Source organism: Rattus norvegicus, chromosome 2 (assembly GCF_036323735.1).
Source record: "Rattus norvegicus strain BN/NHsdMcwi chromosome 2, GRCr8, whole genome shotgun sequence".
Classification (NCBI taxonomy): domain Eukaryota; kingdom Metazoa; phylum Chordata; class Mammalia; order Rodentia; family Muridae; genus Rattus; species Rattus norvegicus.
Window position 1 is genome coordinate 149922237 of NC_086020.1, and position 18843 is coordinate 149941079.

An 18843-nucleotide genomic window follows, 5' to 3' on the forward strand; every position below is an offset into this window, starting at 1 on the left:
CTGGTTGACACTGTCAGGTGCTCCATTTGTAAATAGCACATCAGGTTATTTAATTGCTGGTTGTGGACATATGAATGTTTGTGTTTGAAGGCTGCGGTTATACAGATAATTGTATCTCTGCTTTCAATGTTGTAATTTTCACAGGCCCTGGCAATTAAAGAAAGGATTGGCTATCCTGATGACATCATCTCCAATGAGAATAAACTGAATAATGAGTATCTTGAGGTAAGTCTCCGCAGTGATATGTGGAGCTGGTGGCAAGGTCACTGTAGCCTGGAAAGGCCAGACGTTATATAAAATAATCTAAAACTGTAGATCCCATTTATGGTTCAACACTGATACCCCAACTATGCTTGATTTAACCTTTCTTGTCGTACGAGATCAAATAAGTATAGTATATATCTAAAATACTACAAACGCTGGGTACTGAATAAAGAGGGTGTGGTTATACACATTTATGGTATGCAGAATGATAGCAATATTGTGAGATCACCCTGACCTTTGCTTTATTGCATTGGTTATAAGAGAATACACTGAAACTGTGATTCAGCTAGGAAGAGGACTGAACTATAACATGTAACAAGGCTAATAAAAAAGCATCCTTTGTTAAGTTTTTAATGCTGTTTCTTAACTGTATTGACTTGTTTTGTAGAGAAATTATGATGGTGATGGAATTAATATTTCTCCCCAAATCATTTTTACACAATGTAGTTGAACTACAAGGAAGAGGAATACTTTGAGAACATAATTCAAAATTTGAAATTCAGCCAAAGCAAGCAGCTAAAGAAGCTCCGAGAAAAGGTGGACAAAGATGAGTACGTAGTCTATTTTCTAATTGTTCATTTTGCAACAAGGCTTCTCACTGCTCGTTCAGGCTCCGTGGCCACAGCAATGCCTCCGTCCCTTAGGAAGTGCTGAAAACACTGTGTTGTGCTGTAAGAATCCAGGAACTTCCACTGAATGCCTTTCTTCCCTAAGGCATCCTCACACTTAACTTCATCTCTCAGGTGGCTTTTTTCTAAATTTTCCTTTGACAAGGTCCTCAGAAACATCTTGGTTTAAGGTAACTAAGCTTTTAAGCCAATGCTTTGGCCTTACTCTGTCTCCAGAATACTCTTCTGCTATTAGGACCTACTTTTTCTATCAGTCAAGCATCCTGTGAGCCTCCCCACCTCCTTCTTCGATTGTTTCATGTGGCACTCTGGAGAAGCTGCACAGGAGATGCCAAGAGTGATCTTGAGGAACAGCCTTTGGATACTGCTGACGTGTGTTCCTACTCTCATCAGTACTTCACACTATTAGTTTTGACCTTTGGTCCTCAACTAATAGATAATACCTGGAGGCTGACCAGCAAGTGTGCTGACCGCTCAAACTCACAGATCTGCTTAGTTTGATCTTCTTCTCCCAAAGCCTTGAGCCCTGTAGAACTGGAGCCATCCTCAGCACCTAACACCCAGTTCAGTTGCATTTAAAATTGTTGAATTGCTGAGAAACTGAAAACTAAACGCTCCAACTTGATTTGAATATCATCTAACAAGATGCTTTATTCATTCTGTAGCTACTGTTTTAGAAAAATGACTCGTCCAGTTATCACTGGGTACTAGGAAAATAAGAGACAGACAACATCAGACAGTTTAGGTGCAGCGGAAGCAGGGTGAAGTGATAGCTGTACCGCAGGAAGGAACTGTGTCAGGAAAGACCCAACGGTACATGAAAGAAAGCCTAGTGCACAGCACAAGTGCTCAGGTTTGAGTCATTTCCAAGGACCCTGTCAGTAAAAGTAGCTCCCAAGGTCTTGGTCACTCAGGGCCAGCCTCTTCTCTCTCTCTCTCTCTCTCTCTCTCTCTCTCTCTCTCTCTCTCTCTCTCTCTCTCTCTCCATTCTTTTCCTCTGCATTAAATGCAAAGGTTCAAATATCTGACTGCACACTGAAACTGCTGGGATCATGTGGGCAACATTTTTAAAAAATTACTGATGCCCAATTCAGTGCTCCTAGATCATGAGATATTTGCTGTGAGACTGGAGCCCAGACACTAGGGTTCTTGCTAAGCACTGCCCTCCGATATGCTCTTCTGAATTGGTATTTTTGTACCATTCTTATTTCTGTATTTACAAGAAAGAAAGAAAGAAAGAAAGAAAGAAAGAAAGAAAGAAAGAAAGAAAGAAAGAAAGAAAGAGAGAGAGAGAGAAAGAAAGAAAGAAAGAAAGAAAGGGAGAGAGAGGGAGGGAGGGAGGGAGGAAGGAAGGAAGGAAGAAAGGAAGGAAGGAAGGAGAACGGAAAGAGGAGGGAAAGGAAGAAATGTTTCTCAAGGTGATGTATTTAATTTTGTGAAATTTATGAAGGCTGTAATGGCATTAAATAGTTAGGACTGAATCCTGTACTGTAATAAAAGTGACCTGTATTTCATTCCTGTTTCTCCCCATGAAAGCTTCTGACTTATGTGGCACGAGTTTTTTTTTTTTTTTTTTTTTTTTGTTCTTTTTTTCGGAGCTGGGGACCGAACCCAGGGCCTTGCGCTTCCTAGGCAAGCGCTCTACCACTGAGCTAAATCCCCAACCCCGTGGCACGAGTTTAATAGGAGAAAAGTAACCATTGTTGTCTCCTTCCTTGTTTCATGTGTCACCAGGTTCAGGACCTCAGTGATTCACAATGTCAGAAAGATAAATGTATGACTCCCACTTCATTCTTGTACCCTGAAGTCACATTCCATAGTCACACTCTCATTTCCAAACACGTGCATGAGGAATCCATGGTCACACCCATATTGAAAGGATAGGGTCCACACTATAGACTGTTATCCAATTATGTTACAGTGTTCGTTACAGAAATGCTGATGCATACAAATTTCAAGTTACCAACTACCCTAAATAAATTCAATTAACCAGGAACTCCTAGGTCATTTCTTTTCCCACTCCACGTGCTCCCAGTGCACACGTGCATATACTTTTTGAAGTCTACTGTCCTTATTACATATGACTATTTGAATCTGGCCCAAGTCCATCTGCTGAGCTCCACACTTAATATCTAGCTGATTAGCACGCAATTCTGCATAACTATATCATTAACCACACAAGAGAAACACTTTCCACTTAAGCAAAAATTAATCTTGTTCCTTGTATCTGTCTGTTTTCTAAAAGCTTGACTTTTATTCCCACCCAGACAGAAACCAGGGCCTCATCCTGATCTCTCTGGTCTGTTCTATTTCATCTATAGTGCGAACTGAAATCTCTATCCAGAGCAAAGTACCATATTCACCCACAGCTAGTTAAATATTATATAGGAATGTATAACAGTTCGGTTTAATCATCTCCACTTTGCTCCCTTACCACATTTTCTCTGGTGCTTTAATTTTAAAGACATTTTTACTTTCAATTGTCCTGTGTTTTCAGCTCATCTTCACACTGCTGTCCCCCAAGGTCTCGAGGATATAGCTTGAGTCATGTTCTATCAAATAAAACCCTTTTCTGTGTATCCTGTTGCATAGATCAGGAAATACAAATTTTTGAAACTGTCCAAAGTTCCCATAGCTCCCAGTAGCTCTCCAAAATTCCTTCATAGTCACCCAAACTTCCACCTCAGTCCGAAACACTATCTGTATGCAATACTTTAAAACAACTGTGCCCCAGCCTTTCCCTCATTGCTTCTGAACTTACAGAATCCTTTTTGTTTTCTTGCTTGTTTGTTTTGTTTTGTTGTTTTGAGACAGAGTTTCCATATATAATCCTGGCTGTCCTACGGATTGCTATGTGAACCAGGCTGGCCTCAAACTTACTGAGATCTTCTTTCCTCTACCTCCTGAGTACTGAGGTTAAAGATACGCACCATCAAAGCTTGTAGCATCCTTTCTCCCCTTGTTCATCTAACAGTAATCTCTCCATGGCTTGACTCAAATGTCATTCCCTTTATTCCCTACACCTCGGTGGCTTTCTGTTCACCCATACAGAACTGTATCTTGAAAATTTCAGTCAAAACACCAGTATAGTTTGATGTTGTTCAAGAAACTGACTTGTGCAGAAAGAACAAACCAACATTAATTATTAGAATGTGGGCCCTTTGCACATGCTGTTAGAGTGTGCAAGTGCAATAGCCAATTTGTAATAATGTTAATAAAGCTAATTTAGCAGATAAAATAAAAATGTTTCCATCTCCACATTTACCTCCACAACTGGTGAAGTTATACATCACTATGCTGTTTTCTGTTAAACAAATTTTAAAACTTAATCTCCAGGAATGTGCATGTGATATGTCCAAGTTAATCATTTGGCTAAAAAGCCCCCCTTTACCCTTGGGAACAGCTCACACCTGCAAAGAACAGGGATTTGAATAATTTTAAAACTTCATATGGTTTCTGGATGCCTATGAATATTTTTTCTTTTACCCTGATCATGATGTCTCTTGAGGGTTTGGTGCAATTGCAGAGGAATTTCAAATATGTCCAGCTCAGAAAAAATAGCACCGAACTGGGAGTATAATAAGTGCTGGCAAGATTACTTAATAACACATCTAAAATCATTTACTTCTACTACACGATTGTTCACTTAGTGTTAATAGAACAAAAATAAACCTCAAGGCCCAGGGAGTGTGTGTTCATGACCAACAAAACAATAAGATTTCCTTGTGAGGTTTTTAGTGTTGATACTGACTTTAAAATAGATTACTAATTGGTGAATCATTCTCTGAGGATTATAGCTAGAAGTCAAATAAATGATGAATTGAACAGAGTAGCGACTAAAAGCAAAACAATAATCACTGGCCTGTTTGTTATTTTCCTTACCTCATGTCTGCTGGGTTTTCTGATTGGAATAAGCAGATGACGGCAGCCTGAAATCAGTAGAATCCAAGAGATGAAAATACAAGATCAAGATTTCCTATACTTCCGTCTAACTGGAGAAGACATTTTAGAATAATTCTGGTACTTCTATTATATATCATTTCTTGGGAGGACCATGCTCAGATGGTCTAGTTTCCACAGCTCTCTGTGACTGCAGAATTGCAATGTCTTTCATGCTCCCAGTTGCAGGGCAGGCTGGGTTAGTCTTTGGTATGAGGAACACCCATTGATAGCCTATATATTTGCTGGGTTCCTATCATGTTCCCAGCATTGTGCTAAGTCCTAGTGGTTCAACTTAAAAGTAAAACAGACCGTCACTATCTGTGTGAAGTTACCTTCTTTTTTTTTTTTTCCATCTTTATTAACTTGAGTATTTCTTATTTACATTTCGATTGTTATTCCCTTTCTCGATTTCTGGGCCAACATCCCCCTAACCTCTCTGCCTCCCCTTCTATATGGGTGTTCCCCTCCCCATCCTCCCCCCATTACCATCCTTCCCCCAACAATCACGTTCACTGGGGTTCAGTCATGGCAGGACCCAGGGCTTCCCCTTCCACTGGTGCTCTTACTAGGATATTCACTGCTACCTATGAGGTTGGAGTCCAGGGTCAGTCCATGTATAGTCTTTGGATAGTGGCTTAGTCCCTGGAAGCTCTGGTTGGTTGGCATTGTTGTTCATATGGGGTCTCAAGCTACTTTCTAATCAGGCATACAAACAATGCCTTTATGTCATTAGGTAAGTCCAAAGGGTTGCATAATAGAAGAAATTTTGGTTCTTCCTTAGGATTTTATGATTGCCTAGTATTAGGAAAAGTAGATACTCTCACTTCAGTATCTTAAGGCTTTTGTGCTCAGACAAATCCAATCATCAACTGTTCTTTAATTATGGTCACTACTTTATGCAAAGCTTGGAGTTTCGCTCCCCTGAATTTTTTGTTTGATGCTTAAAGTAGAACGTCTATGGAATAAGAGAATAGTGTGAGCTGTAGAACTGAGATGAAGTGGCAGGGATGCTGGGACATTGTGGAAACTAGGCAGACCTACATAAGAAGTACTGATACTTATTTATTAGCTCTGTAGAGTTAGTCATTGAGCTTTTTTTTTTGTGGCTTTTTTTTTTGTTTTTTTTGGTTTTGTTGTTGATGATGGATGATGTTTTTTACTTTTTCCTAAGTTTTTTTTAATAATATCTATTTTTTCCTTCAAAGAGGGGTAGGGGGATAAGATGGGAGAGAAAGAGATAAGGCCCTTTTTTTCTATTCACAAGATAATGACATTAGTCACTGGACTGAAATTTGTCTATCATGTAAATAGCAATTAGGTGCTGGAACCGATAGGACATTAAGCAGATCATCTTCCCTTTCATTTAAATATATTTTCCCCAGTTATGTTACTTAGTGTATACATGCATTAGGACAAAGAGTTTAGTAGCTATGCAGTGACTCAGTTTCTATATTTGCAGATTGAAGGTACTATCTATATGGTCAGGATGATCTGAAAGACCAAGAAAGACCATGGGATCAATTTGAGAAAAAATTAATAATTATAAGAATGTAATGATCTGAGATTTCAAAAGCATTCTTCTTTTACCCACATGAGGAAGGCACACAGAAAAGTCTATTTATACTGCTGGTTTTAAAGAAGTTGCTCTCAGACTAGATGCTGAGTATTGAATACTCCCAGGGAGAAGGCTATTAATGGTCTCGTTCTTATTTTAAGCTTTAAACTTTCTCAGAGGAGCTGAAAGGAGGTTGGTTCTAAGGGTGTTTGCAGACTAGCTTCCCTTTGTCTTAAAGGCTGCTGAACTTTGGTGTCCATATCTCCTCTCCTTGGCTGCCAAGCTCTGGGTAGAAAGACATGGCAGACAAGCATTTGGCGTCTCTGTGTATTTAGGTTATACCTCCGATTCTACAAACAGTCTATTTTTGAGGACCACAAGTTGACAATTCAAAACAAATTAAGCTTACCTGACAAAACTACATTCCAGAAATGAAAAATAAATAATAATAACTATATAAAAATTAATTTCTTGGGCAGCAGAGATAGCTCAGCAGTTAAGAGCATTCACAACCATCTGTAACGACATCTGACGCTCTCTTCTTCTGTGTCTAAAGAGAGCAACAGTGTATTCTTATACATAAAATAAAAAAATCAATTTCTTACTTACCTACTTTCTCCTTTCCCATACTACCACCCAACCAAACAACCCATGCTCACGCATACCCAAACCACTGGAAGCAAGAAGAGAACACAATCTTGCTTTTTCTCCCAGGTCTAATACTGCACATAAGATGCTCCTAGGGTCTAGACTGTACACATAGAAGGTACCTTGAAGGGGCATACACTCACCATTACTGTAGAACAATAGCACTTCCATTTGTTTTGGGCTTTGTTTTCTTCTTTATGTGCATTTTATCTTCCATGTGCTATTGTCATGATCAGAATAGTTTGAGCTTTACATATAAAAGCATCTCCATTTATATAGATGCATTGAATCAAAGAGACTTAGAATTTGTATTACAACACTCTTAAATTTGAACAATATTTTATTTGCATTGTTAATTTATTTTTTCTATTGAGATTTGAGGTATTTCATAACCGACCACAAATATCAGACACTGAGTTTGTTTCTGTTGTTACCCTACTTAAGAAGTAACAAGTGATATAATTATAGCACTTCAAGTTCTGACCATGACCTGGAACAAAATGCCCTAGGCTTTTGATTCTGTATAATTCTCCAGAGTAGACGAAGGAAACATCATTAAAGATTTTGAGGGGAAAAAGGCAAAATACTACATACTAGTGCTCAGTAAGCCCCACCACCATAATTCTAATTTTATGGGAGTGTCTCATGATCATAAATAGTCACCTATTTTCTAGAAGACATAACTCCACATCGACAATTTAATATGTAAAACTCTCCCAGCGGGAGAGTCACAAACATTAATCAAAATGCAATCTTAAACTCTTTACAGTAATGTGTCAGAAGGACAAAAATGCACTAAAATGCAAAAGATGATACCCATTTTTATAAAAGCAATAAAGCTACAAGGTAAATATTGTGTGAAGTCCATGTTTCCATGTCTGTGTCTTTTAGGCAGACACTTGAAGTGTGTTGTCTGAAGCCTTAGCTTAGAACATCTGGTTCTTGTCCTCAGTATAACACATTTCATCCTAAAACAATTCAAGCTGTACTTTTCCTGGTTTACTGTTAGGACTCTTCATTTGTTCAGAGCCAAATAATTTATAATGATTATTTGTCATTACCCATAAAATACACTATTGCCACCAACTCAGAATTTACAATTAAGAAATTAACCCCAAAGTCGCTGAGATGTGAAAAATTCATAAATAACTTTTGAAGCAAAATTTGAATAATTACAAACTGTTTAATTACAAGTTTTATTGTCAGATTTGCTATGACAGTGTTGAGAATACACTGTGTTTTCTTAGAATTATCTGGGCACATCTTCTATGCTGACCCTTTCACCAACTCCAAGGAACCGTCACTTGAACCCAACTCATGTTACCTGTGCAACATATGCAAGACTCTTCTAAATTCACTACATCTCCCTATGTCCATTTTTGTCCATACGAACATCCTTTCTCTATATTTGTTAGTCACATCAATGAGAATCAATTGTTCTGTGTAGTAGTTCTGGTTCCTCCACTTTAATCTAGTAGTTCGTGTTCACAAGTATTTGCCTTTCTGGTGAGTCATTACAAATTGTGTAGTAAGCGAGTACTGTTTAATTAAAGCAATAAGATATGTTCTTGTAATCATCAACTTGTGGGAGATGTTAAAATATTCATGATTCAGTTCTGATGAAGCTAGGGAGGACTGATATGTCAGTCCCTTCTTGTGTAAAGCATTTACCGTATTAAAACAATAGCAATCACACACTAACAGGGAACGATTCTTCACCATTTCCAGTCTTATTATTCTCTGAAAGAGAAGTTTATGAAAATATGAACTAGACTGCTGGGGAGTCATGCATCATGTAAAGTTTTAATCAAGTCATTCAAAAAAAATAATAGTTGTTCACATGGTTGTTACATGCTGGTCTCTGCCAGCTATTTTTAAGACCTTAAGCTAGTGCTTATACCTGACACCAGCAATAGTTACTTATATTATGACTAATATGCTGACTTTGTACTGCTTAACTGGCAGAGACTAGATAAAGCTGATATAAATCACATTATTGGACTACTGTTGTTTGCTCCTAGAAGGATGATAATTATTCCTTGGCTGTTTCCCTGAGGTAGAATAACTAGTGAGGCCTCAAGACAATACCCATGACTGCCTAAAGTGTATGCAGGAATGCTAAATAAAAGGTTATTAGAGATCAAGCAGTATCCACTTTCAGTGGACATATAATCTATATGAGCTCACTATGTAGGAATAATACTTATGTTGCTCTAGTATATGATGATTGATAGGCACCTTCCATAGTGCCTAAGCAGAAAAACGTAAGAACAATAGCTCTTTCAACTTTCAAGTGATCATGAGACCAGTTTTGGTTTTCTTTTTTCTTTTTCCTTTCTTTCTTTTCTTTTTTTTTTCTTTTTTTGTCTCAATATTTTGTAAAGTTTTCTTTTTTTAAAATTTTTTATTGTTTATTTTATTTATTTACATTTCAAATGTTACCACCTTGCCCAGTTTCCCCTTTGAAAACCCCCTATCCCATTCCCTACCCCCTGCTTCTATGGGGGTGCTCCCCCACCCACCCACCCACGCCTGCCACACTGCCTTAGCATTCCCTTATGCTGGGGCACCCAGCCTTCAAAGGACCTCTCCTCCCGTTGATGCCCGACAAGGCCATCCTCTGCTACATATGTGACTGGAGCCCTGGGTCCCTCCATGTGTACTCTTCAGTTGGTGGTTTAGTCCCTGAAAGCTCTGGGGGCTTCTGGTTGGTTGATATTGTTGTTCTTCCTATGGTGTTGCAAACCCTTGCAGCTCCTTCAGTCTTTCTCTAACTCCTCCACTGGGGTCTCCATACTCAGTCTGATGGTTGTTTGCAAGCATCCATATCTGTCTTTGTCAGACTCTGGCAGAGACTCTCAGGTGACATCCCTATCAGGCTCCTTCAGCAAGCTCTTCTTGGCATCAGCAAAAGTGACTGGGTTTGGTGGCTACATATGGGATGGATCCCCTGGTTGGGCAGTCTCTGGATAGCCTTTCCTTCAGTCTTTGCTTCATTTTCTGTTCTTTTAGACAGGAGCAATTCTGGGATAAATTTTTCAGAAGGGTAGATGGCCCCATCCTTCAACTGGGGGCCATGCCTAACCTCTGGATATGGTCTCTACAGGTTCTTTCTCCCCTCTGTTGAGTATTTCAGCTAATGTCAACCACATTAAGTTCTGGGAACCTCTTCCTTTCCTGGCATTTGGGACTTTCGGTTGGCTTCCCCGAGTTCTCCATTCCCCATTGCTACACATCAATATTCAATTTCCTGACCCTCTGTACATCTTCTCTGTCTCCTCCAACAACTGATCCTGCCCCCGCTTTTTCCTCTCCCCTCCTCTCTTCCTCCCAAGTCCTCCTACTCTCTACCCTTGTGATTATTTTGTTCCCCCTTCTAAGCAGGACTGAGGCATCCACATTTTGGTCTTTCTTCTTCTTGAGATTCATATGGTCTGGAAGTTGTATCATGGGTATTCTGAGCTTTTTACATAATATCTCAAATGGCTGAGAAGCACCTATAGAAATGTTCAACATCCTTAGTCATCAGGGAAATGCAAATCAAAACAACCCTGAAATTCCACTTTACACCAGTCAGAATGGCTGAGATCAAAAATTCAGGTGACAGCAGATATTGGCAAGAATGTAGAGAAAGAGGAACACTCTTCCTTTGCTTGTGGGATTGCAAGCTGGTACAACCATTCTAGAAATCAGTCAAGCAGTTCCTCAGAAAATTGGACATAGTACTACCTGAGGACCCAGCTATACCACTCCTGGGCATATGCACAAAAGATTCGCCAACGTATAACAAGGAACCATGCTCCACTACGTTCATAGCAGCATTATTTATAATAGCCAGAAGCTGGAAAGAATCCAGATGCCCTTCAACAGAGGAATGGATACAGAAAATATGGTACATTTACACAATGGAGTACTACTCAGATACTAAAAACAATGACTTCATGAAATTTGCAGGCAAATGGATGGATCTAGAAAATAACATCCTGAGTAAGGTAACCCAATCACAAAAGAACATGCATGGTATGTAGTAACTGATAAGTAGATATTATGCAAAAAGCTCAGAATACTCATGATACAACTTTCTTTTCTTAATTTTCTTATATAGCCTTGAGTAACGATTCTTTATGAATTACTCTTATTTCCACAACTAGAGTCCTTATATTTGGACCCTGTGTTTTATAACCTCTAGACTCTGTGCAGACCCTAAGTCATGATGTGAACTAACAGACAACTTTACTTAAAACCTTCCTGGATTTTATTTTACAGGCATCTGAAAATATACCTTTCCTCGATTGCTATAATGTTAAATTTTTATAAGTATTTTTCTGAAGATTTATTTTATTTTTAATCATATGTGTAGGGGTATGCACACAGGGTTGCAGGTGTCTTGAGAGGCCAGAGATATCAGATCTCCCTGAAATGGAGTTTCAGGCACTTGTGGCTGTCTAATGTGGATACTGAGAAATGTACTCTGGTCCTTTGAAAGTGCAATTCCTACTTTTAACCTCTGCCCCATTTTTCTCAGAACCGTGTTTATAAAATGGGACTTGAGGAGCAATAACTTGAAGTTCATTGTTCCAAGCTAAGGTATCTGAGTTCTCAAACAGACTCATTAGGAACTAAGATTGAAAATGCTAAAGCCATCTAAGTTTCATTAGCCTATGTTTCATATACTGTAAACAGTTCCAGAATTGTTGAAACAATTTTGTATCAATGTGTAAAACTAAGTGAATCTCAATATAATTTTAGCCTACTATAGTTTCTGAAAAATGTAATAATATATTTTGAATCCATCAGATGCCACTGAAAAATTCAGTGCAAATGAAATCAACAGACTAAAGACCTGGATGTATATTGAATATTCAAGACATAAAAATATTTTCCAATGAGTTTTAACTCTAGCAGGCTAATGTTAATTTGTTGCTCATGCTTCACAGAAAAAAATTAACATTTATTTTTGTGACAAGTGGACTGAGTGAAACAAGTTAACAAGTGTTTATGTCTTCCATAGGTGGATAAGTGGCGCGGCGGTAGTCAATGCATTTTATTCCTCAGGCAGAAATCAGATCGGTAAGTTATATCCCTAAATAATTCCTTAGAGTTCCTCAGCTTTTTCAGCCCATAGCTTGCTGTATAACCAATTTTAAAAAAAAGATGTTATTTATTTATTTATTATATGTATCTAGGTGAGCACACTGTCACTGTCTTCAGCTACACCAGAAGAGGGCATCAGATTCCATTACAGATGGTTGTGAGCCACCATGTGGTTGCTGGGATTTGAACTCAGGACCTCTGGAAGAGCAGTCAGTGCTCTTAACCACTGAGCCATCTCTCCAACCTCTGTATAACCACTTTTTAATACCTCTCTAAAAGTAAATCCGATATTGAGTTATTGGTTCACGTCTTGAAGTACTTCTGGATCCATGTACCTCACTGGAATGGAAAAATTAAAATTGGTCCAAATCACATTAGGTAGTTGTTTCTTCCATAACATCCAATCTGTAACATAAATTGTTATCATTTCCTGTGTACTTCTTGAAAGTCCCTTTTAAAAATTACGCTGAATCTTAGACTTCCTGAGCATCGGCCCTTTAAAAGCTTTGGAAGTTCCAAGAGACAACTCTTCGTAAACCCAGTTCTTTTGGTAATTCAATAGCTTTAGTGGAGATTCCCCTATTATATGTTTTCTCCATTCCAAAGCTTCCAAGGAATTAAAAATGTGGAAACATCCTCAGAGCTTAGTCAGCCTTAAGTGTAAACTTGACAGAGACTAGAGTTATCTGAGAGGAAAGTCTCAATCAAATTTGCCCTATAGATGTGTCTTTGGGGAGTTTGTCTTGATTGTTAATTGAAGTAAGTGGAGCCAGTGTAATACGGTGCAATCCCGGGACATTAGGGACCTGGAGATCAGAGAAGTATGTTGTCATTCAGGGTGCGGAAGAGGGTACCATTTGGCTAAGAGCAATGATGGCGTCCTAAATTTCCTTAGCAAGACAGGAATGGTGGCAACTCTTGCACTTTGTTTAACTGACCACCTGGCAACCTGACAATGCATAAGTGACCTGTTGGTCACTATCAATTCTATGATATTTACTAGTCAAGAGGTAAAGTCAACGGAGTAAATCCTCCTTAAAAAGTTAAAGGGGGCTCCTAATCTGCTAAGCTGAACTTGAAGACTAGTATTAATATGAGCCATAAAAATCCTATCACTTGTTTTAAGAACGGCATCTAAGGCTGTAATTAAGTCAGCTGCATCTCTGTAGTTAATGTTTAGCCTTGATAGCACATTTCATAAGAGCATTTTATATAATGGGTGGATTTTAATCACAGTACATAGTGTGGGAGATAATGCTCAGTTTAAGTTAATAAAGTACTGCATATAATTTTTACACTTTCAGCTAAAAATAATCTCTTGACACTGTTTAGCTCAGGCAGATACATGTGAGCTATGATTTTCACCAAAGTTCTTCCAGGACAAAGGTTTATTATTTTTATTGTTTTGTCATTTGAAAGGGGTGGAAATGGCAACATTCTAACATATTGAAAAAGCTGGTGAACAAAATCCTTTACAGTATTTTAATGTCACCTCTGTAAATATCTAATGTTTATCCCTGAAGCCCATGAAAAGTTAGGTCATATTTACCATGTTTAAAAGAAAAAATATTTGCTACTTTGCATTAACTAGACTTTAAATTTCTTTTCTCTTTTAATTACTTAAGTTCAGGCCTTTCACTTATAGTCTTGAAATCTTGTATAGGAAATTTCCAGAGTTTTACATGTAATCTATGTTTATACTACAGATTCTTTAATGATTCCAGAACATAGTGCTAATATTACCTAGTGGGTACTAGAATTTTAAAACAAGAGTGGTAAAGTTACTGAATTACAATCATCCATCTTCATTCATTTCTAAAGGCAAAGATTAACTACCTCTGGACAACACTGACTCAAAACAATCATCACTTACATTAAATAGAGGGAATATATTTTAAAAATTGCAATATAATAGTGTATCTTCCAGACAAGGTATTATCAGGAACATTTGTTGTAAGAAGACAATGCAAAGATCTAGGGGTGAACATTAGGAGCCCGGAGAGCAGGGATGAATGATGACCAGGGAGCGTCAGAAGGTACTGTTTAACTGCAGAACAATGACCTCCCACAGCATCTCAGCAGGAGAGGGCTAGTTAGATCTGCTGCATTTTAATCTGCCTACTGAACAGAATATGAAGGTGGATTAAATTAGGACTGATGAAGGTGGAACAGGTGAGGTTTCTAAGAACATCTCTTAGGAATCAGTCATTCTTGGAATGAGGAACTAGTGTGAGGGAAGATGCTCTATCAGACTTCCCAGAAGAAGCATCAAACTGTTATTTTAGATGGATGACGTACCATCTGATCTTTGCCTACATGTGCTGGTCAAGCTTAGTAGAGGGAAAGATCACCAAAGCTCAAGAGAAGAGGTTCATTATTGGGGGTTACACACGGTTGACACTTAAGTAGAAGGGTGAACATGTTCGATGTTTGATATACTCAATTATTTGTGAGACATAAAAAATGGAGAAAGTTTTCAATTTAATATAGATGCTATGGCAAATACATGAAGGGACTCAAGACCCCATATGAAAAACAATGCCAACCAACCAGAGCTTCCAGGGACTAAGCCACTAGCCAAAGACTGACCCTGGACTCCAACCGCATAGGTAGCAATGAATAGCCTAGAAAGAGCACCAGTGGAAGGGGAAGCCCTTAGTCCTTCCAAGACTGAACCCCCAGTGAACGTGATTGTTGGGGGAACGGTGGTAATTGGGGGAAGGATGGGGAGGGGAAGCCCATATTGAAGGGGAGGGGGAAGGGTTAGGGGGATGTTGGCCGGGAAACCGGGAAGGGGAATAACAATAGAAATGTAAATAAGAAATACTCAAGTTAATAAAGATATAAAAAAGTAGTATTTATCTACTAAACTCTTTAAAGAAAATAATTTTATTCTTTGAGACTTTCATATATAGTAAATTTTAAAGGCAGTTTAGTCTATTGAAATATGTAATTATTTGTTTATAATTGATCATTGATTTAGTCAACACATTTTTCTGGGTACTAATCATATTCTAAGCTCTATCAGGTTTTGGGGTTCTAAAGATAATGAGCAAATGGACTAAAGAGTACATAAGTAAATGTGTGTACAAACAAATGAGTATCCAATCTCAGAGGGCTGGGATTTGAGGTGCCAGGCTGGGAATAAGCAAATCAGATAAAGGACTCCACCATTTAATAAGAAAATAAATAGAATTTAGAGTGATCACAGGAACCCTAATGAAAATAAAATGAGGTTAAATGATGAAGGGATACCGTTGACTGACCAATAGCTTATTTTAGATAGTATTGTGGACAGATAATTATTTCAAAGCTGGCACTGAACAGAAATGTGTATTTCTGAGTAGCTCTTCCTTCCATATATTTATACAAGGGAAAGAACTTCCTGAGTTTGGCTTATACATTTTCCATTCCCCAAACCCCTTACAGAAAAAAAATAAAATCTTAAGCGAGATTGGCAGGTGAATAGTGATGAATAAATCATAAGTCACATGCGGTGCTGGCTCAGTCACTTTGCCACCATCAATAATAAATGACTGTGTTGGTTTCTATCACAAAAGACTTTTGTTATCTACCTGAGTGAAACTGAAATAGTGGAAAACAGGGTATCAAGCATGATGCCATCATTGACAATGCCACTGATAACCTTCACAAATCTTCCATCATCTTCTCTCCTTTAGTCTTCCCCGCCGGCATTTTGCAGCCCCCATTCTTTAGTGCTCGGCAGTCCAACTCATTGAACTATGGGGGCATCGGCATGGTCATCGGACATGAAATCACACATGGCTTTGATGACAATGGTAAAGTATAGGTAACATTTTCCTTTGGCTGAGATACATCCTCCTGAGTTTAAGAATTATAATTTGTCAGAACAAAATTCCCATTTCTTTATGTAGTTAGAAGCAAGTTTAGCCACATAGTATTCTATTTAAAGTGTTCTTAAGAAACTCAAAATGTTAGTGGGCAGTAAGTAATCTGTGTTTTACATTCTAGCAGAATAGTCACATTGAGGAAGTACTGTAGCATTCCTGCACTCAGTAATGATGCTCGGTCCTCTTGTGTATGTCTTAGCTTTCCAGATTCATAGAGAGCAGGGTCTGAGTCTTAGATATACAGTCAGAAGATGTCACTCATTCAAGCCGCTCAGTGGTCCTTAAGCTGCTTGTAGGCAGGAACTTCGGTTTTGGAGGTTTTTTCATTGTGCTTGTTTGTTTTTTAATCTCATGGTCAATGTGCAATATAGAACTTTGTGAACAGTAGGCACATAGATGTTTATATGCATCCCTAAACAACCAAGAATATTTATTGTTTTAATTATAGTCAAACAAAATTGAAATAAAGACTGAAGACACGTAAAAAGGACATAGCAAAAATTGTAATGAATTTTAGTTTACTACACAGAATTCTAGAAAGCCAGAGAGAGAGAAAGGGAGAGAGAGAGAGAGAGAGAGAGAGAGAGAGAGAGAGAGAGAGAGAGAAAGGGAGACAGAAAGAGTAACACCTTAAAGAGAGATTTACAAGATATTGGTTACTCAATCATTCAGTGCAACTGTTTAACAAGTATCATTTTTCAAATGAAAACATGGAGAGACACATAACACATTGTGCAATGCTATAAAACCTAGAATTGGTGGAATCAGTGTGTAAGTTCAAATTTTGTTCCATAACCCTTTTCTTATTCACAGTATTCTAAATATTTAAAAGATGATAAAATTAAATGTCAAAACATATAAAGTATGTATGAATGTATGAACTTATTTGGAGATACAAAAAGGGAAAGATCAACGTCCTTTAAATCTGGGAAGAAAACTCCAGGAGAGAAAAGAGATGCTTCTCTTTGTGTTTAGAGTAGAGGGAAACAAGGAGTTACTTTTGCATAAAGAGCTTGGGAACATAAAATGGGTGCCAGAAAATAATTGTCGACCTTTTAAAGTCTCAGCATATCAAATTAAACAGTCATGGTTCAGAAAACATCCGGAGTAACAAGGCATGCATTCAGGAGTTTTTATCTAATAGCCTCATCTGCAGTAGCATGAACCAAGTAGATGAAGTACCTCTCAATTCCAAAACACATTGACAGATAAAATTCAAGTTTTCCCAAGGAAAGCAGGAGTCATGACAGTGAGCAGTTTCTCTCATTGTCTGCCCCATTGCATAGTTATGCACATAACAGAATTTTAGTCCTTCCCACTTTAAATTAGAGATCTCATATGCAGGGACTGAATTCTATATTTGTGTCAATATTCTTGCTATGATTTTATAGTTTTGCAAAATGCCACTGAGGAGCTGAAACAGTGAGTTGTAAGTTGTTGTTTTTTTTTTTTTACATTGGCATGTGAATCTATTTCAAGAATTTCAATTATAAAACAGAAAGCGTAAAAAAATCTTGTAACAAATCTTCTTTTTGCTACATGAATATATTACAGGCAGAAATTTTAACAAAGATGGAGACCTCGTTGACTGGTGGACTCAGCAGTCTGCAAATAATTTCAAAGACCAATCCCAGTGTATGGTGTACCAGTATGGAAACTTTACATGGGACCTAGCAGGTGGACAGCATGTATGTACCAGCATTCTTCAGAAAAGCTTTAGATATGCAATCATAAGTGAAATGTCAGTGCTTTCTATAATAATCCTAATAGGGAATCTTTCTTTAACCAGCTCAATGGAATTAACACACTAGGAGAAAATATTGCTGATAATGGAGGGATTGGCCAAGCATACAGAGTGAGTATATTTTATTTCCCATTTTGGTGAGGGGAGGGTTCATTTATCAGATTTACCCACTTCCTTAAAGCTTTTTATAAAAGACATGTATAGGCAGAAAATGAAGGCTTGAAATAGGAATCAAGAGAAAAAGTTAGCACTGAGAATTACAATAGACACAAGAAGATATAGAAACCTGGAGAGGACACAAAATATTTCTTCGGAGTGAACCTGCAGTAAGTTTCTTAGTAAAGATGTCCATGCAAGTGATTATTCTAGGGTCATTTATCAGAATAAGTGGGACCCTCAACTTCCCAGCAGGTCAGGCAGCCTGTGAAGGTGATAATCTGCATAAACTGCAGACATAACATTAAGACACAGTCTGCTCACTGAGAAACAGTTAAGGACCCGATTGTGAAGTGGCTCCAGTTACGGCCATGTAGCTGGCCCAACTATTATTTTCAAGAGTTATTATATTGTTGTTGGAATATTCATTAGATTCACAGTTAGCCTTCCATTTAAAGTTGCGTACAAGTACTTTTTTGCTTATTTTATGAATTTTATGGGTGAGTATTGTATTTACATCATTTCACATCTTCCTTTCCCCTCAACTCTTCCTGTGTCCCCAAGTCTCTCTCTCTCTCTCTCTCTCTCTCTCTCTCTCTCTCTCTCTCTCTCAAATTCATGACTTCCTCTTCTTTACTACTATCTTATATATGTATGTATGTGTGTGCATGTGTGTGTGTATGAGCACACACATGCTTGTGTTCACATGTGCACAAATACATGCAAAACCTACTGAATCCCTGTAGTGCTGCTTGCATGTGCATGTGTTGGGATTGACCATTGGGGATTGGATAGCACTCATCAAAGGACTCATCCTTATGTTGGCTGGCACTGTCATTATGCAGGCCTCGTTTAGACAACCATCTTATTTAGGTTTCATGAAGGCAGCTTCCCTGTAATATCCAGAGGGCACTACTTTACAGTAGGGGTCTGACTCTC

General features: G+C 38.1%; 1 protein-coding gene across 5 annotated transcripts in view; it reads left to right on the top strand.

Annotated features, from left to right (window-relative positions):
- The window catches only part of Mme (membrane metallo-endopeptidase), a 150556-nt gene that overhangs the window by 115411 nt on the left and 16302 nt on the right, over positions 1-18843 (top strand). For all 5 annotated transcript variants that reach the window (XM_039101719.2, XM_039101718.2, XM_063281293.1 and 2 more), the window contains 6 exons: positions 145-225; positions 712-815; positions 12050-12108; positions 15813-15932; positions 17559-17692; positions 17794-17859. In XM_039101719.2, coding sequence (XP_038957647.1) covers positions 145-225; positions 712-815; positions 12050-12108; positions 15813-15932; positions 17559-17692; positions 17794-17859 — 564 coding nt within the window. The remainder of the gene's footprint in view (positions 1-144; positions 226-711; positions 816-12049; positions 12109-15812; positions 15933-17558; positions 17693-17793; positions 17860-18843) is intronic.